The sequence below is a fragment of the Pygocentrus nattereri genome, chromosome 4 (assembly GCF_015220715.1).
Source record: "Pygocentrus nattereri isolate fPygNat1 chromosome 4, fPygNat1.pri, whole genome shotgun sequence".
In the NCBI taxonomy this organism is placed as follows: Eukaryota; Metazoa; Chordata; class Actinopteri; order Characiformes; family Serrasalmidae; genus Pygocentrus; species Pygocentrus nattereri.
In genome coordinates this window covers 34416710-34438073 of record NC_051214.1, presented here as the reverse complement: position 1 = coordinate 34438073, position 21364 = coordinate 34416710, and the positions used below count along the sequence as shown (strand labels likewise).

Sequence of the window (21364 nt, the reverse complement as noted above, 5' to 3'; positions counted from 1 at the left end):
CACACACACACACACACACACACACAGACACAGACACAGACACACACACACACACACACACAGACACAGACACACAGACACACACACACAATCATGGTGAGAGATCTGGGCAGCACTGAGTTTGTACAGTTCACAGGAGAGAGGCAATGGGAGCGTGTCAATCTTCGTTCGTTTAGCAAGGGTTGTGCACAAACCTGATAATTTAACTGAGCGTTATAGGCAGGTCAACACTGCCCCACACTGGGTTTTAAGGTGTTAAGATGGCTGCTATTACAGATTTTCTATTTCACAAAGCTCGAGTTTATTCAAGACTACTTAATAAACTGATAGAGTCTGAGGCAAATGTGATGATTTGGGCAGGAAGTTTCCACAATGCTAACATGTGATGTATATGTACATTCCTACCCATACCTACATTCACCTTATAGTTCCAGTTCAAAACTAAAGAGGGATAAAAAGGAAACACTGGACTAAAAGGAAACTTGGGAAGCTGATCGGCTACATTTGGGCTATTTTTTTTTGTTTTTGAATGAGGTTTCTGGGCGCAGGGTGTACCTGTTTGATGTGTTTGCCTTTGAGGTACTGCTCGCTGTAGTATTGGTCCTGCCTGAGGGTAAGAAGCTGCTGCTGCTGCTGTTCCTTCAGCTCATTCAGTCTCTGAGCACTTTCCTGCTCCAGAGCAGCCAACTCCTGTTCTACTGTCCACAGAGCATCTGTACCTGATCTGCCCCACACACACACACACACACACACATATATAATTTTACAGTTATGTAATTCAGAAATACTTCTGACTTGTAGCCCAGAGAAACTGTGGAGAGAAAAAAACATTCCTTACATTTCTGCCACATTTTTACCACTGTTAGGCATCAAAATAAACAGGAGAGTCAAAAGTGCACAATCAAACCTGCTGATACACAGCGCTAGTCTAATATAAATGAAATTGAATGTACTATGTAACTAATAATGTAATTACCTTAAAAAATAATGTATACTAAATGCATAGAAAAACTATCAAATTACCCAAGACTTCTATGAGTTTATATACATAAGATAAGAAAATATAAGATAATCTTTTATTAGTCCCATAACGAGGAAGTTACAGCAGCAAAAGGACAGCAAGGCACTCAAGAAAAAGAGAAGTAACTAGAAGAGGAATACTGCGATCTGGACATAACCTCTAGCTTTTTAGGAAGCACACATTACCAAAAGAGGCAAATTACTTAAAACAACTAGCAGGCAATATAAGGAGCCAATGAAAGATATGCAAGCCAACCAGCAGAGATAATGTGCAAAGTCAGATAAAGAAACTGCAAGTGGCAGAAAAGTATCCCTAAACAATAAGCAAGGCCAGTGAGTGAGAGTGTATATCAGGGGACCTACCTCTTCTTACCGGCTTTAGCGCTCCTGTTTAGTGCCGAGCGGCGCCGGAGCTGTTCACTGTTCAGCTCATTCTGCCGGGCCGTGTGCTCTTTAATTAAGTCTGTGGTTTTCTTATGGTGCTTCTTTACCAGCTCCTTCAGCTCTTTATACTGCTTCCTCTGCTCCCGCACAAAAGCCTTCTGCTGCTTCAGCTCTTCCAGCGTCTGAGCCGCCACCTCTATAACACACAAACGCACACCAAATGTGGTTGCAAGATCAATAACAAAATCAAAAAGTTCTGTTGCTAAGTAAAAGAACTGGCAGAAATGACAAACAGCAAACAAAAAGATGAGGCTCCAGTATATTACAAGTAATGGAAGCTTAACAGTCAGCACACAAACTGCACACATAAAACATTCCTCACTTTCCTTAAGCTCTGTGTTAAAGTCTTCAATGTGGCTGCTACACGTTTTATCTATGCAACCTTTTTTTAATTTTCACAGTATGTTGTACAGTTTCAGACACTACATAACGACTATTGAGGGGGGTTCCCCTTAAGATTTCTTCCTTTTACTCTTAGGGTTTTCTTCTTCTCCATTGTTGCCAAGGTGGCTTGGACCTGGATTTTTCTGTAAAGCTGCTTTGCAACAACACCTATATAATACATAAATAAACCTTGACTTGAATTTAGCTTGACCTAGTCTTAGGCAGGTGTTCACTGACCTAATCAAGGGGAGGGGGAAAAAAAAAAGAGGGTAGATGTAATTTTGAGGTCTGATGTAAACTACTGCTTTTATTCATTAACACTAAACATTTTGCTTTGCTTTGTTTCATTCAAGTCAAGCAAAGTGTAAAAATACACTAAATATTTTTTAGGTTGAACTGAACATTTTTCCAGTGTAGATAACATATTGAATTTATATTACAATTAAATGTATACATTATTTGCACACAAATAAAATATGACAAACACAAGTACTGAAAAAAGTAGCATGCTGATATATTTTATTCACCTGCAAATTATGTAAACCATGCTGTTAAGAACAGTTGCATGAAAAGCTTTGAACACCCCTGGACAAATGATAAATTTAGCTGAATTCCTAAGTGATAAATATATAATGTGTCATAACTTTTGATAGATAATGTGATAAATTTGGCAAATAAACAGTAATTGTGCATTAAAATGTAAAGAAAGGTTTTCTCTCTAGAGGATGTGTTAGCTTACTGACCAGGGATGCCCAAAAATATGCATAGAGCTGCAATCTCCAACACTTGCTTATGTGTTTTCTGCTAAATGAATTATTTTAAAGCATTACTTTTCCCTATGTGTGATGATTTAGGCATACAATGTGCATGATGCTAACCTGGTGGCCATACAGTTCTATTCCTTGTTAGCTAAATCAGCTCCTGTGCAAACCTAAAGAAGCAAACTTAGGACATCAAATATGTCGAATATGTCCATCTAGTTTAAAGGGTATAAATGTCATTTTTGGTTGAATCACTGCTTTAAGTGATGTAATTTGCTGTATTGAGACTAGCCTGTTGTACCTGTCAAGACGTCATGAATCACAATGTCAGGCCTGGCAATCACAGAACCTGAAACAAATATTGCATGAAAAAAATGTACATATACAATCACACACTCTATATATTTTTACAATAGGGAGGTGAAAAATTACTTTCAGTTACATATTCATATCACTTTAAAAATGTTTTTTGAGGCCCTGAAGGGGGACTCTGTGTGGTTTACCTGCGTGGCTGCCCACTGAGGGCGGTTTAGCAGGGATAAGGGGAGCGTGACCCACTCCATTCTCTGCTGGGGCAGGTTGGGCTTCATGTAGCGGTGGTATCGACTCCATACCCGCATCTATCTACAAGAACAATTGTGTTCATCAGCATGCAAAACACTGATCAAGTCAAATTTCTAAAATAAGAGTTTAAAAATTGATACAACAACAACAATTTTTGGGTGAATTTTTATGAAGTGTCATATAATTACAGGGTAATGATGTAAACAAAGTCAGTCGGAGCGAAATTTTCATGACATGAAATTTTCCATTCTTACCAAATTTGAATTGTTCACAGTGGTGGTGATGAGATCCAGATATAAGCATGTAATGTCTATCCCTCATAACACAATTTCACACAAAATGGATATGAACACACAAACAAGTTTTGAGAGAAGGTTCACTCTAGCTTCACTGGTCATTTTGCATAGTAGATGCAATGATTATTACCACCACGGTACAGACATCAGATTGGATAAGTTCCTCTACACAATTCACATCAAAATACTAAATGACTGCATTTACATTTCAAACACTGAATTATGCAGATTTAAAAAAAAGAAATCAATGGAATTCCATTTTAAATCTTAAGGCTTATCATCCACACCTGCTTTGAATTATTTGGGAACTATTAGAAAAGTGAAATGTAAAGTGTGCAGTTATGACAGTGTGGAACTAGACCAAGCTACAGACCCTTGTAGCTTAGGGGGTCCAAAATCAGTTACTAAAAAATAAAATCATCTATAATAATGACCCCAGAACATCTGACAAGCCTTTCAAGCACAGCTGATCTAAAACAACTAAAATATTTTATCCATCTAGCTTTATATAACCTTTATTAAGCATGTAATTGCAGGAAATTGTGCAATAACAATAAATAAAAAGGTAGCAATATCTAAACCCAGTATAGTACCTTCACTCCAGTACAGACTCTGTAGATGTAGCGCTGGTATCCCACTCTTATCATGACTATCGCTAATCCTGGATCACTTTAGCCTTCTTTGTATCCTTCTCTCTTCCTCAAAGCTTTACTTTGCTCTCTCTATCAGTGCTTAGTTACACTACAGCCACCAAAACTATAACTTTCATGAGAGCAGTTGCCATAACATCAGCTCGAGGTAAGCATTAATTGGATCTTGCACTGCTACATCAGCTTGATTGGTTGAGAGTGAAGGTCAAAGTGGGTTCCCAGAGGACAAGCCAATCAGCTCACACACCGGTGGGCAGGCTGCCAACTGGTTCAGAGCAATTTTGTGTGGCAGTTCAAACACAAGCATAACAATAACCCAGAAACACAAACAAGCACAGAGACTTAAACCACACATTACAGACCTCTTTATTGTTGTCTTCCTGTTCCCCCTCCTCCTGCGTGAGAGCTGCAAGTTGACTGGCTCTTTGCTCCATCAGGTTGATGTAGCGAATAGGGTTGGACAGTGCCTCAATCACATCTGCTCACATGGAAGGTAGTAAAGTCCAATTAGAATGTAAATACTGCATATCTAGTTATATTGGATCAAATTGTTTTTTGTCTTTTATGTGAATTTTACATCAACCCTACTTTCTGTCCATTTACTGTAGCAAGAATTGTTTTGATGCACCATTTTATTAACATTCAATCAATTCAATCAATTCAAAGTGAGACCAACTTGAACTTTTGAACATTCTTTAATAGGTTTTTCAAAAAAATGTCCTTGGTTTAGTTAAATTAAGTACAGTTTAGGTTGAGCTTACTTCAAGTGTAGTTGCCAATTTCATCTTATAAGGTGGCAACCCCATCACTGCCTTTTATTTATTTATTATTTATTTATTTTTGACTAAGCTCAACTTGACCTAAGATGCAGTACTAAAAATGTGTGAACCTTTGGCTCAACTAAATTGCTAAACTAAAACAAAATGCTGAATTCAAATTTCTTATTGACCTCACTTTAATTTTTCCCCCACAGTATTGGCACTTTGGAATGATGTACAGTCAAACCATCATTGTTTTGACAGTGTAACAGTGTATTAGCCCCATTTACACTTGCCATTAAAATATATCCCACTTCTGGATGTTGTCTGCATACACACTTAAAAACAAGTGTAACCACATTTGTAACTAGAAAGTGTTTGAGTTTAGCCATCTAGATCCTGAGGTAGTGGAGTGCACATTGTGATCAGATGGGTTTGTGTGCGCAAATCCAAAATTTAATCTGCATATTTAAACATAACCTTACAAATGCTAAAGTTAAAAAAGCTATATGATGCCTGAAGAAGATTATACAATTCTCTCACTGCTCCTGGCAATGACTGTAACCAAACAAGTTTCAGTTGTGGCTGCTGTGTACATAATGCACATCACAGTGATCTGATGTTAATGTCAAGTAAAAACAGGGCTGTCCCTGCCCTGGTCTTGGAAGCCTACAACTGTGCATGGTTAAGTGCTCTTCCTGCTTTAATTCAACTTTAATTCAGTAAGAGCTGATTAGTTGGACCAGGTGTATGTGCAGGACAGTGGGTCTCCAGGACCAGGGTTGGGACATTTCTAAAACAAACTCTTGGTTTGTACCTGCAAATGTGTCAGGGACATAGTCTTTGACTTCAGTGTAGACAAAAATGGCAGGCAGAGTTAGTGTCTGGTTCTTCTCATTCCTCAGCCCTATGTAATGGTAACCTGAAGAAGAAAGTAAGCATAGAGAGGAGACACACTGTTTAATATAGCTTTCCACTATTTATAACAAAATTGAGCAGGCTTTGCTTGTGAAAAAGTGATATCCTGAGATTGAAAGTGTATGTAATATATTGCAGATACAAGAGAGCCATTGTGTGCACAGTATAGCTGTACTAGTGTGACAGGACATATGTATTCTATGTGGAGTATGGACATTAAACAGAGCTACTTGCCAGGACGGATGGCGTACACTGGAATGATGCGATGGCCAATAATCTTCCCATTGTCCTCATAAACAGCTATTCTCAAAGAAGCAAGAGTGGGAAGAACCACCTGTGAGACACAGCCATGCACAGAATGCTCAGAGCAGCAGGGGAAAGGCCTTTCAGGCAAGTGTGCATGTTGATGTTAATGTTTTGACCTGAAATTGGTCTTTACAGCAGTAAACCTTTGGAATTTGGTTTACCTTCTTAAAGACTATGGGCTCCTCATCCCACACAGGGTTGACAGCGTTGCCTGGGGACGTCTTGGTCCGAAAAGCTTTCCTTTTTGTGTCCACTGGTAGTCCGAACATGTCCACCTCTACATACGTGCCAACCTTTTTATCAGACAGGAACTGACCTGATATAATCTGTCAGACACAGAGTAAAACACTTAGGTGAGAATCAAACAGATGTTCCACCTTCAGATATCCTGCACACATGGGAGGTGGCAGAATGATTACAATATAGCCACACTTGCAAGGCTAGTTTTGGTTTGCTAGTTTGTAAGTAGTGGTAAGGCCATAAGGACATGGGGGGTGATGCCTGTCAATGCCTTTAAACCTGATCTTTCCTTTTAAAGGTGATCTATTCAACAGTATTAACATTAACATAACAGAAAATAACTGTTTTCTATGTAAAGACATAGTGAAGGAATGGCAGCCTTAGCAGACAGCTAGGATGACCATGTGTGCATGTTAGTCCCACCCTGTGAACACATCGGCCCTCCTCACATTTGTTTTGCCCTCCCAAAAAGTGACCACCCACACTGTATGCCCGGGGAAATTTGATAAAGAAGCTGAGGAGTTGGAATGTAGCCCAGGTGCTGAATGGGAAAACTGCAAGAAGAAGCTGGTGCAAAAGATGACTTCAGCTTCATTGAGAGTTGAAATGCATGGAAAGGGATGAGGAGGTTGCTCCTGCTGGACAGATGGGTAACATTAACTCATGTTTGTTGTTTCACAAACTGAAACAGTTTAGTATTGTTTTTGTCTTGGTTATGGAAATGTTTGTGATAGCAACTGGATGGCTTCAAAACAGCAACATAAGCAACAGTTTGCTAACCCACATCCTAGCTAATGTTAACATTACTTGCTGTGGTGTTCACTCCAACGTTATATCATGGTAACTGGGAGTACAAGGTTAGAAGAGTTTTATGGCCATTTTGGCCTCAACAATATGCATCCACAAATTTTGGGGGGTGCGGTTTCTGAAGGAGCACTGAAGAGAGGCGTACCACAAACATGACTCCAACTCATTCCAAAAGTATTGGATAGAACTCCATCGCTCCAGAAAACACAATTCCCCGGCCCCACAGTCCAATGTGTGGGAATTCTACCTAGAAGAGGATACTTTTGGACATGTGTTTGTGAGAAGATTTACATGTAGACAATCTTTTTATAGGCAAATATTCTGTCCAAAACACCAACGTTAATGTAATTAGGAGACAATCACAGATTTAGGTTTCCTGGGGCTTTAATGTGACTTTCTTTAAGTATTCATGATTGCAATCTTGCCATCTCTCCCTGTAAAGTCGTTCATTAAAAATGTGTGCAACCAGAGGCAGGCAAAATTTAATTTAAACCTTATGTAAAAAGGTAGAAACATAACTGAGGAAACGTTTTTTGTTGTATTATTCTAAATAAAGAAAGGAAACCCACTTTGGATGCACACTTTATATTTTAACTTATGAAACAGAAGAACATAGTTGCATCAAAAACATTGACATCAGCGACCATAAACTGGTAGGAAACTTTCATAAGCTGTGTCATAAATCCACTCAGCACATAAACAGTACACCCACAATAGCAGGCACCCTTACCTTCACTGACAATGTGTGTGCTACAATCCCATCCACTGTGCTCTCAGTGAAGGGGTCAAAGTGTTTATCAGGCCTCCTCATAAACTCTGGCTTCAGCTTATAGCCACTTTTCCCATTGTACTCATACATCCCCAGATTCAGCTGCATGGGCAGATCTGTGGGTCAGACAGGACATGAGAGGAAAAAAAGAGTTACAGTGAACTTCGCCCACTCAAATTTCTCAGAGATGATACAGCAGTGAGGAGAATAAATAAATCTGAGAAGATCTGTGTAACATTACATTTGGAAAACAATCAGACAAATCATTTATTAAAGCTTAGCGCAGGACTGATGGGATATCTTTTAGTTGAGGAATTTTGGCAGACATTATTCTAAGAAAGAGCCCTTAGAAGGCAATTACAAGATTAGAATGATTCCCAGCTGACAGTTCAGTTCTCTGCTTTTCAGTTATTAAAAGTGCAATACGTGCACAAATCCATGAATTTTGAGCACACATTATATTAACAAATTAGTTAAAGGGCCCACGTCCTACATTTTTCTTTTTGAAATTTTCTAAAATAAACTATGTTTTTATGTATAAAAATGGTCATAATTTGTTTGCACATGACCACTTTCCAACTTCTCTTTATCCCTTAGCATTTGTGTTATTGTGCCTCTAAGACTGATATAAGATAAGTGAGCTCTGCTCTGATTAGCTTTCCCATATTTAGCCTCATTCAAGAAGAACCCATAACTGAAACACTCATTATAACTTAAATATGATGTAAAGTGCTGTAGTTGGATACATGTATGGTTGGTACTCATGACATCACAAAAACAATGAATTCAAAACAGGCTGTTTCTGCAGCAAAGACTGTATGGACTGGAGCACAAACAGTACATTTTAAAACTTAAACAACGTTTACATTTTACTTCAAACTCTTTAATTTCACAAAAATCTCACAAGAGACATTCAGTTTTCTGTGATACAGACTCTTTAATTATGCTTTTAATCCTGTGAGCTTTTTGGACTCAACAATGTACTGCATCATGTTGCTCCATGTTGTTGCTTACTATTAATTAGTGCTAATGGGAAAAATATAATATATATATTTATATATATTATAAATTATATATATATATATAATTTATCTCAAGTTGTGGTGCTGTGCTTTTTGGACTAGAGAAGAACAGGTTACAAAAGAACTTGTGGTAAATGTACTGTGGATATTTTATGTAGTTAATTTGCCTCAAGTAGAATGTCTTTTTGGTTATTCCCATTGAAACTTCATCAGTGACATTTGACAGCGGATATATATTCCTCAAGACTCACCCTGAAGACTGCTTTTCTACTATAAAATAACCTGTTTCATTAAGGCTTAACCTTAAAGCTTTCATTAAGGTTAAGGCTTATGAACAACTCACAAAGCAAGCTAGCCAGGCTTAAGTACAGATTCCACATGTTGAGGTTAGGTTTAACAAGCCTCCATTTGTTTCAACTAAGCTTCCCACAGAAAACGATGAGACGAGTCTGTAAACCTGCATATACAGTACTGTGCGAAAGTTTTAGGCAACTATTTTTAATTTTTTAACAATTTTTAAACAATTTACCTCCTCAGTGAGTTTACCACAATATACATTAGAATAAAGTCATATTTATAATTCAAATAAACATAAAAACTATAAAATGTAACAAGAATTTCTTGGGTCCATATTTTACCTTGACACCTTCATAGCCACCACAGAGGCTTATTAATATCATCAATTACATCATGAGCACAATTTAATGAAGCACTGATTGGTCAAACTTTTTAACTACATATAATACTGGGCTTCCTCGAGGAGAGGTTTGAAAATGGTAAAACAAACACACCAACATCCATAAAATCACTATATATCATCATTAATATCATCTATACATTTTGTTTATTCAAATATTAACACTTTTCTCAGCAAATAAACACATACTACACAAATAAATAGATTTTGAAAATGTGTCTTGGGTGCCTAAGACTTTCTCTCAGTACTGTAAATTTAAAACGCTGTACCAGGTAATTAGAAATGTACTACAGAAGTCATGTAAAAATACATATTACAATTTTATCATGCTGACGTTTGCTGTTCTACTTTGCAGCCCAAAATTAATTCTCACCTGACACATCTTTTCACAAATCACATTTAATTTGACTTTCATACTTCTACGCATTTCGTTTGGAAAGCTCATTGGTTCACACAGCATAGAACAGTACTGCATTACTTATGTTTGCATTGATTTACCAGATTTTCAAGTGACAACTTCCCTCCCCTCTATCTGTCACAATTAACCCTCTGAAGCTGCTCATAAAGTGTATTTGTAGCAGAGATGTGTATGTTTGCTTGTATAAAAATGTGAATCTTAAATGATTTTAAAAAATGAATGTCTCCCCTGTGTTTACGCTGCCATGTGATTTGAATAAAATATGCATTGAATGCAATTAAAATACCTTTATTATTTTTAACAGTAACTTTAAACAAATTTAAAACAAATTTAATTCTAATCCATTAGCACACACTCCCAGATCCAATCAGGAAGAGTTTTGTCTGGAACTACATTCACAGAAAATATTAATTTCTACTCAAACTGATTCTTTTTAATGTAACAACAATTTCTCCTAATAATAATTTCTCAAGCATTCTTTACCCCTCCTTAACATCCTTAACATTTTAAATTCTAATTGGCTTTCATATGGACCCAATTTTCAGTTTCTTATTTTAATAATAACACAAAGTACATCCAGGTTACCGATTATGCTGTTACCAATTAATATATTTTAAGATTAATGTCTAAATAAAAAGCCTGTAGTTCAAGGGGTTTATCTTAGAGTATTATGATCAAACAAATCAGACTTTCATGCACACTTCTTGTTGCCTTACTAACCCACAGGCGGCCTACTGCTCCAACCACTGAAGTAGTCAAATCACTAAACAAACAGGAAAGACTGACCCACAGAGTACTTCACAAGGAATGAGCAAATGTTTTGATGTGACACAGTTTGAGACAAAGGCAGAGCGGTCACTGCTTATGTACCTATCGTCTGGAAGTTCAGTGCTACAAGCTGACATCCAGCATTCCAGAAGACCTGAGGCATGTAGTTGGAAGAGTCCACCCTGGTCCCTTTGGGGTAGATTCGGCTAAGCTGGAGTTTGTTATACCTGTGTGAACATGGTTAAGGGACACCACAGATGGACTATTTGGGATAAAAGCTCCACTGTAACCAAACTGTGTGAAATGGATACTCCACAAATTCCACTGGCGACTTGGTCAGCAGCTCCAGTGCCTTGGTCTCCACAAATGAGGACATGTGATAACTTCTATTTGTTTCTGTAAAACAAAACATTATATTTGTATCTGTAAAATATGACTTATAATGAAGCAGTGCATTGCAGTGACTTTACAACAGTTAAGAAGCATTGATAAAAAGTGGTGTTAATGAAATTGGCTTTTAAAAATTGGTGAGAAAATACAATATGATAAAATGCATTAGTGCTCAATAAATAATTAAAACAATAATAATAATCATCACATTAAAATGTGGCACAGCCAATCAGATTTTAGATCCAGAATTATCTTTTAATAATATCTACTATGTACACATGAAGGTGAGTCCACAATTTTACATTATGTGATATCACCTATGCATTATGCCATAACAATTAAAAATGAAAGTGTATAGCTTACTTTTTGACATCTCGAATGAGTTGAACTTGACCGGCTGAATATAGTTGACTAGGTTGGACATCTCCTCGGTGGCAAACGCTTCACTTCCTGCTGTCCCCTACACATGACAGATAACACACACTCACTCGGTTTACACTGAAGTTATGCCAGAAGGATTTGTGCCAACGTAATCACTCTTACCAGCAGAAAGTAGGGGAACACTGATGTGATGTGCTTTACTGAGAGCCCTACTAGAGAGCTTGCAATGGGAACAGCCTTCATTTTCTGATAGACTCCACATGTACACATATTGTATTACCTCATCCATGGATTTCTTGCAGTCATCATCTTCGTCATCCTCATCCTCGCTTTCTGCTTCAACTTCACCTGAAGAGTTAGGATATAACAAGCTGAAAGCAGTAGTCTGTGATCTGGATACCACAGAAATCGTTACATTATGATGCCATTTACATCCATGTTCAAAAAAAGAAACTGGCGCTCCTGTAACAACTGTAACCAGTACTAACAAAAACATGGTGCGGTTCAGTGATATTTATTTTTCAATCATTGCTCACTGAAACAAACAGAGGAATTCTGATGAAAGTGTGGATTCTGAATTTTCTATACACATCACATTTTTATTCATGAAGTAGAAGATGGTACATTTAAGCTTTCATTGTGTGTGTTGCCTTGTGATACAGAAAGAAAATAAAACTCCACATTTTCCCAAAGCTTTCCAAAGGCTACTTTCATATGCACTACATAACGTATAAACATGGAATAATATCATCTGATCATACCATTAAAAAATCAACAAAATTTGTTCTTTTCGAGACAAAAAATATAGAGAATATAAAGATTCTGTTTACATTCAGCACATCATAATGCAAGCCCAGAGAATAATTACAGATTACCCTTATCAAGTAAACCATCTTTTCCAAACTCTTCCTTCAAGGAGGCGCTACAGATCCATAAAAGCTAATGCTATGTTCACATTACCAGCCTCTGGCCCTTGTCAAAGCCACTGGTACTCATGCTTGCCCATTTTCCTGTGTCCAATATGTAGACTATGACAACTAACCACTTGCATACTGTGTAATATATCCCATGTGCAACTTATATGAGAAAATTAACAATATTTGCTTCATCTGTAAGTGGTCACAATGTTCTGGCTCATATATATATATACATACATACATACATTCATACACAGAGGGATATACGCATGTAAATATTACTTTAATCAAAATCTTTCAAAGAACTAATATGAATGCTCTGAAATAGATCACTGCCCTAAAAAGTACATTTTTGGTAATGATGCTTTAAAAACAGATGTCTCACTACAGTTTAAGGCTGCTTATATCATTACAGTCATTAAAGCATCACTTACTTCATAAAACGTCTTAGATAATTTTGCCATTACTGGCATAACATTTTCTTAAATATTAAAGTAATAGCATATTAGTGATGTGTTATGTGTTATGGAGCCCCTATGCAAGAAACTAACTATATATTAATTTATGAACACAGATAATGCTTACTGTAAGCATAGGCAGTGTATTTCAGATGTACTGGTTGCTATAGCACATTAAATATGTTCTCACCAATAGACTTTCTTCCCTGAGGCTTGCTGTCATTGGGCTCTGAGCTGGGCTGACTGGACTCTTGCAGCTCCTGATTCATAGAGCCTGTGAGGAGATCCAGATTCTGTCATTTCCAAATGCACAAGCCAAAACCCTGCTAGCACCTGACACCATCCTTCGACACACAATTCCAACACTTCAGGCCGTAAATTAAGAGCCACACTCAACTAGACAGAGACTCCATTTTCCTCTCATCTCATGTTACTTAGGAATAACAGATCTTCACTAGCAGCAAAACACTTCACGCAAATTTGTCACACAGATGAAACGAATTCACTGCTGGCTAAATGTGGAAAATATGAGATGCTTTTATACTGGATGGTTTGAAAGCTGGAAGCATTAAGATGACTGATGTTATGATGTCTGAAAAGTCTGCACACAAGATGTTCCCAACTGTGTCCTCATTCTTAGGGGACACAACTGCTGCAGTCATCTGCATACTGGAAACAAGGAAAGACTGGCTTTTACAGTAGAAGTTCAACAGAGCACAGCACAAAATCGATACCTAATATTAGGTGAAGGAAATAGAGAGATTTTATAATATCATATTAGATGTGATACTCAGGAATAATGGTGCTTTAAATTCACATCATTTAAGAATACAGACATAAGTAAAATACAGATACTTGTAGTAGGCCTTGAAATATTACACAGACAATTGAAATTGAAAAATTGTGTAAATTCAAACACAACCTTGTCCGAAAACAATCATGTGCTAAAGTTTAAATATCTTAAGTCAAATGACAAGTTTGGTTGATTTTGTAGGAAAAATAAGTTAATACACCCTCTACAGGATTAGAAAAATTACACACACACACACACACACACACACACACACACACACACACACACACAAACACACACACAAACACACACACACACACACACACACACACACACACACACACACACACACACACACACAATTTCTAAGCTGCTTATCCTTCTGGGTCATGGGAGGAGCTGGAGCCTCCCAGCGATCATTGGGCAGAGAAAAAGTAAACACACACCCACACACACACACCCACTCACCCCCACCCACACACACCCACACACACACACCCACGGGAGGAGCTGGAGCCTCCCAGCAATCATTTGGTAGAGAAAAAGAAAACAGATAAAGACAAATGTAACTTCTGCATTGGGCAAACGTGTTATTTATATGTAACTTTGTTAAATTCAGCACATAAACAGAAATTGTGCATTACAATGTACAAAAGTATGTTCTCTGTAGAGGATGTGTATTGTTTTTTTTTGTTGTTTTGTTTTTTTTTATTAATTTGACCAAAACATTTGACCTGGAAAGCCCAAACTTTTGCATGTGACCGTATATCACTGCTGTACAAACAAATCCTTGTATCTCTATCTTTGTCTTTTACACTGTGTCTAACTGCATGGTGGACCAACAGAAAATACTTAGAATAGAATCCCCTTACATTAAATTGAAAGCTAAGAATTTAAATACAAAGTATACATTTTATTCTGATATACTAAGCAATAAACAAGAAAAGGCTAAAAAGCACTGATTCAAACTTTCCAAGACATTTGCCAGCTTCTTTATTGCTGCTGACAGCATAAAGCTAAACTTTTCATGTGTACGTAATCAGGCACTGACAAAAATAATCCACTGAAATTACATGACTGAAATGTCTACATCATTTGCAGATGAACAAAATGTATTACATAAACACAATTACTGCTAAAAGTGAGCAAACTGAAAGACAAAACTGTGCTGATGTCATTGTATTCAAATGGCAATGATATACACATGTAAATGAAACTCAGTGCCATATCACTTTGATGCTAAAATCAATGGACACCATCAGTAATGTATTATTTGACTGAGAGACAATGAGACATGGTGTTAATCCATCTCAACCTTATTTGATTTAGTGTTGAAGCTGACTGGCCACCAGAGGGCAGTATGATATTGGCTATCAGGAGGTGAGCTCTAAAGGGCTGCTGATGGATGTCTCTGTGATTGCATTTGAAAGCCAGTGTTAAAAGTATCAACCTAGCTGCCCGCTATCATTCAGCCCAGGGTGTCAGCAGTAAAAACAGCAGCTGAATGCACCGTTTCTCAGAAGTAATTGTAGACACTGTGCACTCTAAAGCTGGAATATGACTAAACTAGTAGGAAGGCTAGTATATGCAACCAATCACCTGTGATGCATCTCACTGTGGGATCTCATTTCCTAACATTACTGCATTTGTTCATTTACTATTTTTATACTCTGATGTGGTACTGCTAGTTCCAAAACATGAAAGAACGGCGTTCTCCACTGACAGAGAGGAGAGCACAGTAGAAGTTTGGCATTTTTGTTTTCAACAGGGCACTTTACTTGTGGGGAAAATCCCTTGAAATCTCATGGTGTTTACATTCATTAATAATATATAAGAACAAGAAACCTCATGCAATCACAAAAGGCACAGCAACAAGGAGGTAGCGAGAGAATGAGAAACAGAGAGATTTTGTGTGTGTTATTGGGAGTGGACCTAAACAATCCTTATCCTAAACGTCATATGTCATAATAAAACTGCTAACTATAGCTCACTACTACTTCCCATCTTGTGTATAATACAACAGGCATTAATATCTACAGAACAGAGAACGAATCAAACACGCGCGAATCTCATTACCTAGACATATCTTAATGTGATATTTTCACAGTCACTCTATTCATACAACAGATACTGTGAGACGTGTTCACTGGCTCAGCATTATTCAAGTGTGATAGAATCAGGAGCCAGAATACCTGCACTGGGAGAGGATGGCTCACACATGCTGGACGTGTCGCTGTAGGTATTGGATGTTTGCTCTGAAAGCTTCTTCTTTGTGCTGCCCTCGTCCTTGTGGGAGTTCTTCTTGTTCTTGATGAGAATCTTACCCATGAGGTCCATTGGACTGGGAAGAGGAACTCCTGAATCCAGCTGAGAGGAAGGAAGGAGAAGTGTGCCAGTTTCTTAAAAAGTGACTTTGTTAATTTAGAATGTTATTGTTGTATCAACAACAACAGCAATAATAATGATAAAATTTAACACTTTATTATTGATAATAATTATTATTTATTATTGATTATAATAACAATATAATTGACGCACAGGTGCAGCAGAGAAGATTGCCCTCCTTGAAATTGCACCTGTATTGTGTGAATTTGCCCTGACCAATGGGCAATAAGCAGGTATTTGAAAATTATAATAATAATAATAATAACAACGACAACAACAACTTCACGTGAAAGTGATCAGGCACTGAAAATTGTGAAGCACTGAATCTACCTGTTGCAAACATGTACATAGTTTCCACATGATTAAAATATAATACATCAACACAATTACTGTCAAAAGTAAACTAAAGACAAAGGTGCACTGATGTAAGATATTTTAATCATGTAGAAATGAGATACACATTTCAAGTACATTGAATATATCACCTTTTCACCACGCTCACCACGCCCCAGAGCATGTTTTGCTTTTTAAAGTTGAATTACGGCAATTATTCATTTTAACTTCATATTATGTATTTGTATCCAAGTTATTTAAGGTAATAAACCAATGAAAACTGAAGTTTAAAAGCTGCGTTTTCCCTTCCTACTGGCTCACTGATTTTGTTCAAATCTATATAGTTTAATAGACTCAGTGTCTCATATTGATTGAAAAAAGACTTTAGGTTGAAATGTGCAGCTCTTCTGGTTTATAGAGTTGAAGATGAAGATAAGGAAAATTCCCCTCTGCTTTTTCAGAGACCCATGGCCTCCTGATTTTGATTTATTGTCGTTTTTTTAAATAAGTAGCCTATTTTTATACTCTGAAGTTGTGCTAGAGTCTTAGAGCAGCTGTTAAAAGGTCCCAAACATGAAAGACTTCAAGTCTTCAAGAGTTCCCTGCTGAAAGAGAGCAGAGGACAGAAGAGGTGTGGCATGTTTGGGTAAATGCTACATGTTTTGAAGGGGCAGTTTACTCGTGGGAAAAATTCCTTTTAATCTCACAGTGTTTACATTTATTAATAATGTATAAGAACAAGAAGCTGTATTCAAACACAGGGGCACAGCAGCAAGAGAAGAGAGAGAGTGTGTGTGTGTGTGTGGGTGAGTGTGTGTGTGTGTGTGTGTGTGTGTGTGTGTGTGTGTGTGTGTGTGTGTGTTGGGGGGGGGGTGGCTCAAAGCAATTATCTTTATCCTAAACCCAGATCTTTCCATTCTGATTTCCAGAAGCAGACTAATCAGGTGCGAACAGTCTGTGGCAAACCAAAGCCCTGGAACTGTTTTGCTTGGCAAACAAGTTTCTTTCTTTCTTTTTTTTTTTTTTAATTCTTCTTTTTTTTTTTAAGCAAAAAAACGAGCTGCTGTTGGAACAAAACCTCATATCTACATTTTTCATTTTTTTTTCCCTTATTTTAAAAATGCCTGTTGCACTTTACATTGTGTATATTACATTTACATTTCATGATGAATGAACCAAAAGAAACAACCCAAAACGACATGGAAACAGTTCTGGTTCCATTGACTTACATTAAAAGTAAAGTTTTTTCCCTTATTCTGTAAAGTGCTCATTTTGAAGATACAAAGTTTTGTACTTAAACTGTACTTAATTCAAATATGTATATCATTTCCACATTAACAAAACATATTACATCAGCATCATTGTAAGTAAACTGAAAGACAAATGTATTGATGTGGGTTGCAACTATCAAATATTTTTATTTTGAAAAATATTTTATTCAATATGAAGTTTCACTTTAACAATAAAAAATGACAAAAACATTTATTCTTATTGTTTTATTGTTATGGACGTATTGTTTACATTGTATATTATTATTATCATCATCATCATCATCATCATCATCATCATTATTATTATTATTATTATTAGTAGTAGTAGTAGTAGTAGTAGTAGTAGAGGTACTAGTAATAATAATGCAAAAACTGTACAATAACCAGGGATTCTACCCATTCTGGCAACCCTGATCAGATTGCTGGCTCTGTTTGAATGGCAGTGAATGGTGCAGACAAGCAAGAGAAACAGCACTAATAATGAAACAATTTTTTTGTTCTCTTGTCAGTGTACAGAGGGAATGATGAAGATGTTCAGGCCATTCAAAACTGTTTTATAGCAGAGCGCATGCTAAACTTGTTTGCTTTATCTCTATTCATCTCAGTGCATAGCTCTCATTTTTTCTCTGTAATAAATGCAAATGAGAACAGGCTAACTATGTGGCAATCTGCAGCAGTAGGGAATTTTTTTGGACTGCACCTGGATTTTAAACTGTTACTGTTGCCTGAAACTGCAAGAGTCTCACAAGCTCTGCCAATTCACAGTGTGGGTTCATAAAAGGAATAAACATGTTAGTCATTTGAATGATTTTTTTCTCTTTCTCTCTTTATGCTTAAATTATTGTACAATATTTGTTGTAGCCCTATATTTTTATTGATGTGGAAATGATGAACAAATTTGTGTAGGAAAGTGCAGGAAAGCGCTGTGGAGATTACTCAGATATAAAGCACAGTTGGCCTTTCACAGTTGGACAGTTGGTCTCTCTCTCTCAAAGATGAAGCTGAACTTCACACACAGTCTCCCTCACAGAGGCTACAGTAGTGCCCCGGTCAAGATCCTGCGCATAATAACTCCATCCATAATAAATAATCGAACAATAAATGTATTCCGACATGTCGCTCACATTGTCAAAAACACTTTCTTAATGAGTGAAAGCATGGGGATGAAAGGAGGAGAGAGGCACAGGGAAAGTGGTTACGTGAGGACAAGTGACAGAAGCTCAGCAAGTTCCTCTACAATAGCACAAAGCATGCTTTTGACCAGTCACTATGACAACTGGGGCAGGGGGAAGGAGATAAAGGCTTGCCAAGAGCTAGCATTTAGATTAGCTGGTGGCATATTTCCATTTAATCTGCTCTGAGTGACCGACCCGCTGCAGTTTGATAAACGCAGGGCTGATAGGGCGGTCCGATACTAAGGAACATGTGATTGGAGGGAGATGAAAAGGGACCTTGAGTAAACAATACCATTTCTTTCATAGGGCCCCTTCAAAAGCTTAATTCAGGCTCTCAGGGAGGTGCTGGTGACGCAGGAGAACGCTTGTTTATGTACTGAACATACGGAACTGCGTGTTAAAGTTATTGTTTGAGCATACAGTGCAGTGGTGACAAAGTGCCTGGTATGAATTTGTGAGAATGCTTGATTGTATTGTACTATGTAAAAGTCAGAGATTAGTCATTATAATTTCCAGTCAAAACAGCAATTAAATGTTGAATAAGGCTATTATGTGATAAGTGAAAGAAGCATTTAGTGTATCCACCCTTCGCATTTATTACAACTTCAACTTTTTTTTTTTAAAAGAAAATTTCTAAAGTTCAGGCCTTGAAGTTGGTTGCATATTTTGCTTTTCATGATCCAAGTAATTCCAAACACATTGAGAGATGGGGAGGCCTGGTTCTGAGATCACCAGCAGATTCTCTGATTAATTTGTAAATTTTCTTCTGGTGTATTTTCTTGTCTCAGTAACAGTTTCTTGACAGCTGCACATTCTTTCAGACTTAGAGTGTTGAGTTGTCTTCTCAAAGTGGAAGGAAGGACAGAAATGCCTGTTTTTTTCAGACCTGAAGCAAGAGTGGAGCTTGATTTTCTCCTCTCTCACAAAGATGAAAGCTGTTTATCTGATGGTGGCAGTTCTGGATGTCTTGTGCAGTTGTTAAGAGTCCCATTTTCTCCATAACTTTTAAAACCTTTATATTTGTCACTTCACTTTTGGAAACTTCTGTTTTTTCCATTTATTTTACTCTAACTTTCTTTTTGCAAGTTGATTATCATATATCTAATCTTATCAGAAATCTCTCATGGAAGTTTTATAACTTTTATTTATTGGTCGTTTGGACTGGAAGTTAAAATAAAGGGTGGTCTCTGACTTTGCCGCAGTCCTGTAAGGCTTATGGGACTCTATTCAAATGCAAAACACAATGCCACATCAGTATACAGTGAATAAAGCACTAGATAAGGTCTTTGCATAAACGTATCGACAGCAAAAAGGCACACTTGGTGCACGTGGTCTGAACTCACTGAGTATTTCTCCAATGGCTCTGTGAGCAAAGCATCTCCAAATATTGATCTGCAGTACTCAGCCATCTTGGCCTGCTGCTTGGGGCTGAGGAAGACGAGACAAACAGACAGACAATCAACTCCGCAGCCATGACCCCACACATTTACATTAACTCACTGCTGTCTGGAGGAAAGAAAAACACTGCAATTCAATTTCATGACTGTGTCAAGGCACAACCTATTTAGAAGTCCGCTTTCCAAATCTTAAAATTGCATTCTAGTAATGCACTAATCCTGTATGCTTATAGAGGCATAATTCACATAACCTTTATGTAATGCTGCCCTGATCAGCATGAACAGCTTGTTTCAGCCTCATCAAGTGACTCAGACCATTATGGAGGAACAGGGCAGCCTAATTGCTTGGGAAGAAAGCATCTTTCACTTACGAGTCCACGTGGTTCTCGAATGAAAGGATGACAGGATAAGGGGACGTCTTGAATGCACTTTCTGCAATGGCCTCAATCACTTCCTGAAAAGACAGGTTGCATTGTGCAATCATCGTCAAGAAGCTTCAGAAGGCTTTCAGGCACTATCATGGCCTTCCTGCCTGACGTGAATGTTGATGAGCGAACTGGAGATATTTCTAATACCACTCAGGATGGAAATGGAATCTTATTAGAAGTCAATATAAGTCTCTTAACCCGTGTCATCAGAGATTATTACAGTGGGAGATTAGACTCATTCTGGAGCCATATGACCTAATGAGAGGGTGCAAATGAACTTCATGCATTTACTCTCAACTGCATTGCGTTCCTAGTATCCTATGCTGAACCAATTAACCTGTCTGTTTTGGCATTTTCCCCTTTGTCACTCGATCTCTTGATCATCTTTCTGTTTTATCTTGTGCTCATCAAATTTCTGAAAAACACAATTTTTCTCTGCATTGTTGGGATAACACAGACGTAGAACGTCACTGATGCCAAACACTACACTTATGAAAACACTTGTGAAAAAGACCTTATGGTAAAAAAGGATTTTTACAGTCAAAGTACTCAATATCAGAAACAGAAATCGAATGTGTGTGTATATATATATATATATATATATATATATATAT

General features: G+C 37.4%; 1 protein-coding gene across 3 annotated transcripts in view; it reads right to left on the bottom strand.

The window, feature by feature from the left end:
• LOC108411811 (1-phosphatidylinositol 4,5-bisphosphate phosphodiesterase beta-1) overlaps nt 1–21364 on the bottom strand; it is a 150958-nt gene that overhangs the window by 24003 nt on the left and 105591 nt on the right. For all 3 annotated transcript variants that reach the window (XR_005130197.1, XM_017683563.2, XM_017683573.2), the window contains exons 12-28: nt 20694–20776; nt 20269–20353; nt 15954–16128; nt 13159–13242; nt 11874–11941; nt 11576–11672; nt 11134–11218; nt 10925–11049; nt 7879–8033; nt 6263–6427; nt 6030–6129; nt 5695–5799; nt 4482–4597; nt 3113–3233; nt 2911–2958; nt 1384–1600; nt 556–724 (exon numbers count right to left, since the gene is read on the bottom strand). Coding sequence is in view for 2 of the 3 variants with exons in the window: in XM_017683563.2 (XP_017539052.1) it covers nt 556–724; nt 1384–1600; nt 2911–2958; nt 3113–3233; nt 4482–4597; nt 5695–5799; nt 6030–6129; nt 6263–6427; nt 7879–8033; nt 10925–11049; nt 11134–11218; nt 11576–11672; nt 11874–11941; nt 13159–13242; nt 15954–16128; nt 20269–20353; nt 20694–20776 (1998 nt within the window). In the remaining variant the exon portion in view is untranslated. The remainder of the gene's footprint in view (nt 1–555; nt 725–1383; nt 1601–2910; nt 2959–3112; nt 3234–4481; nt 4598–5694; nt 5800–6029; nt 6130–6262; nt 6428–7878; nt 8034–10924; nt 11050–11133; nt 11219–11575; nt 11673–11873; nt 11942–13158; nt 13243–15953; nt 16129–20268; nt 20354–20693; nt 20777–21364) is intronic.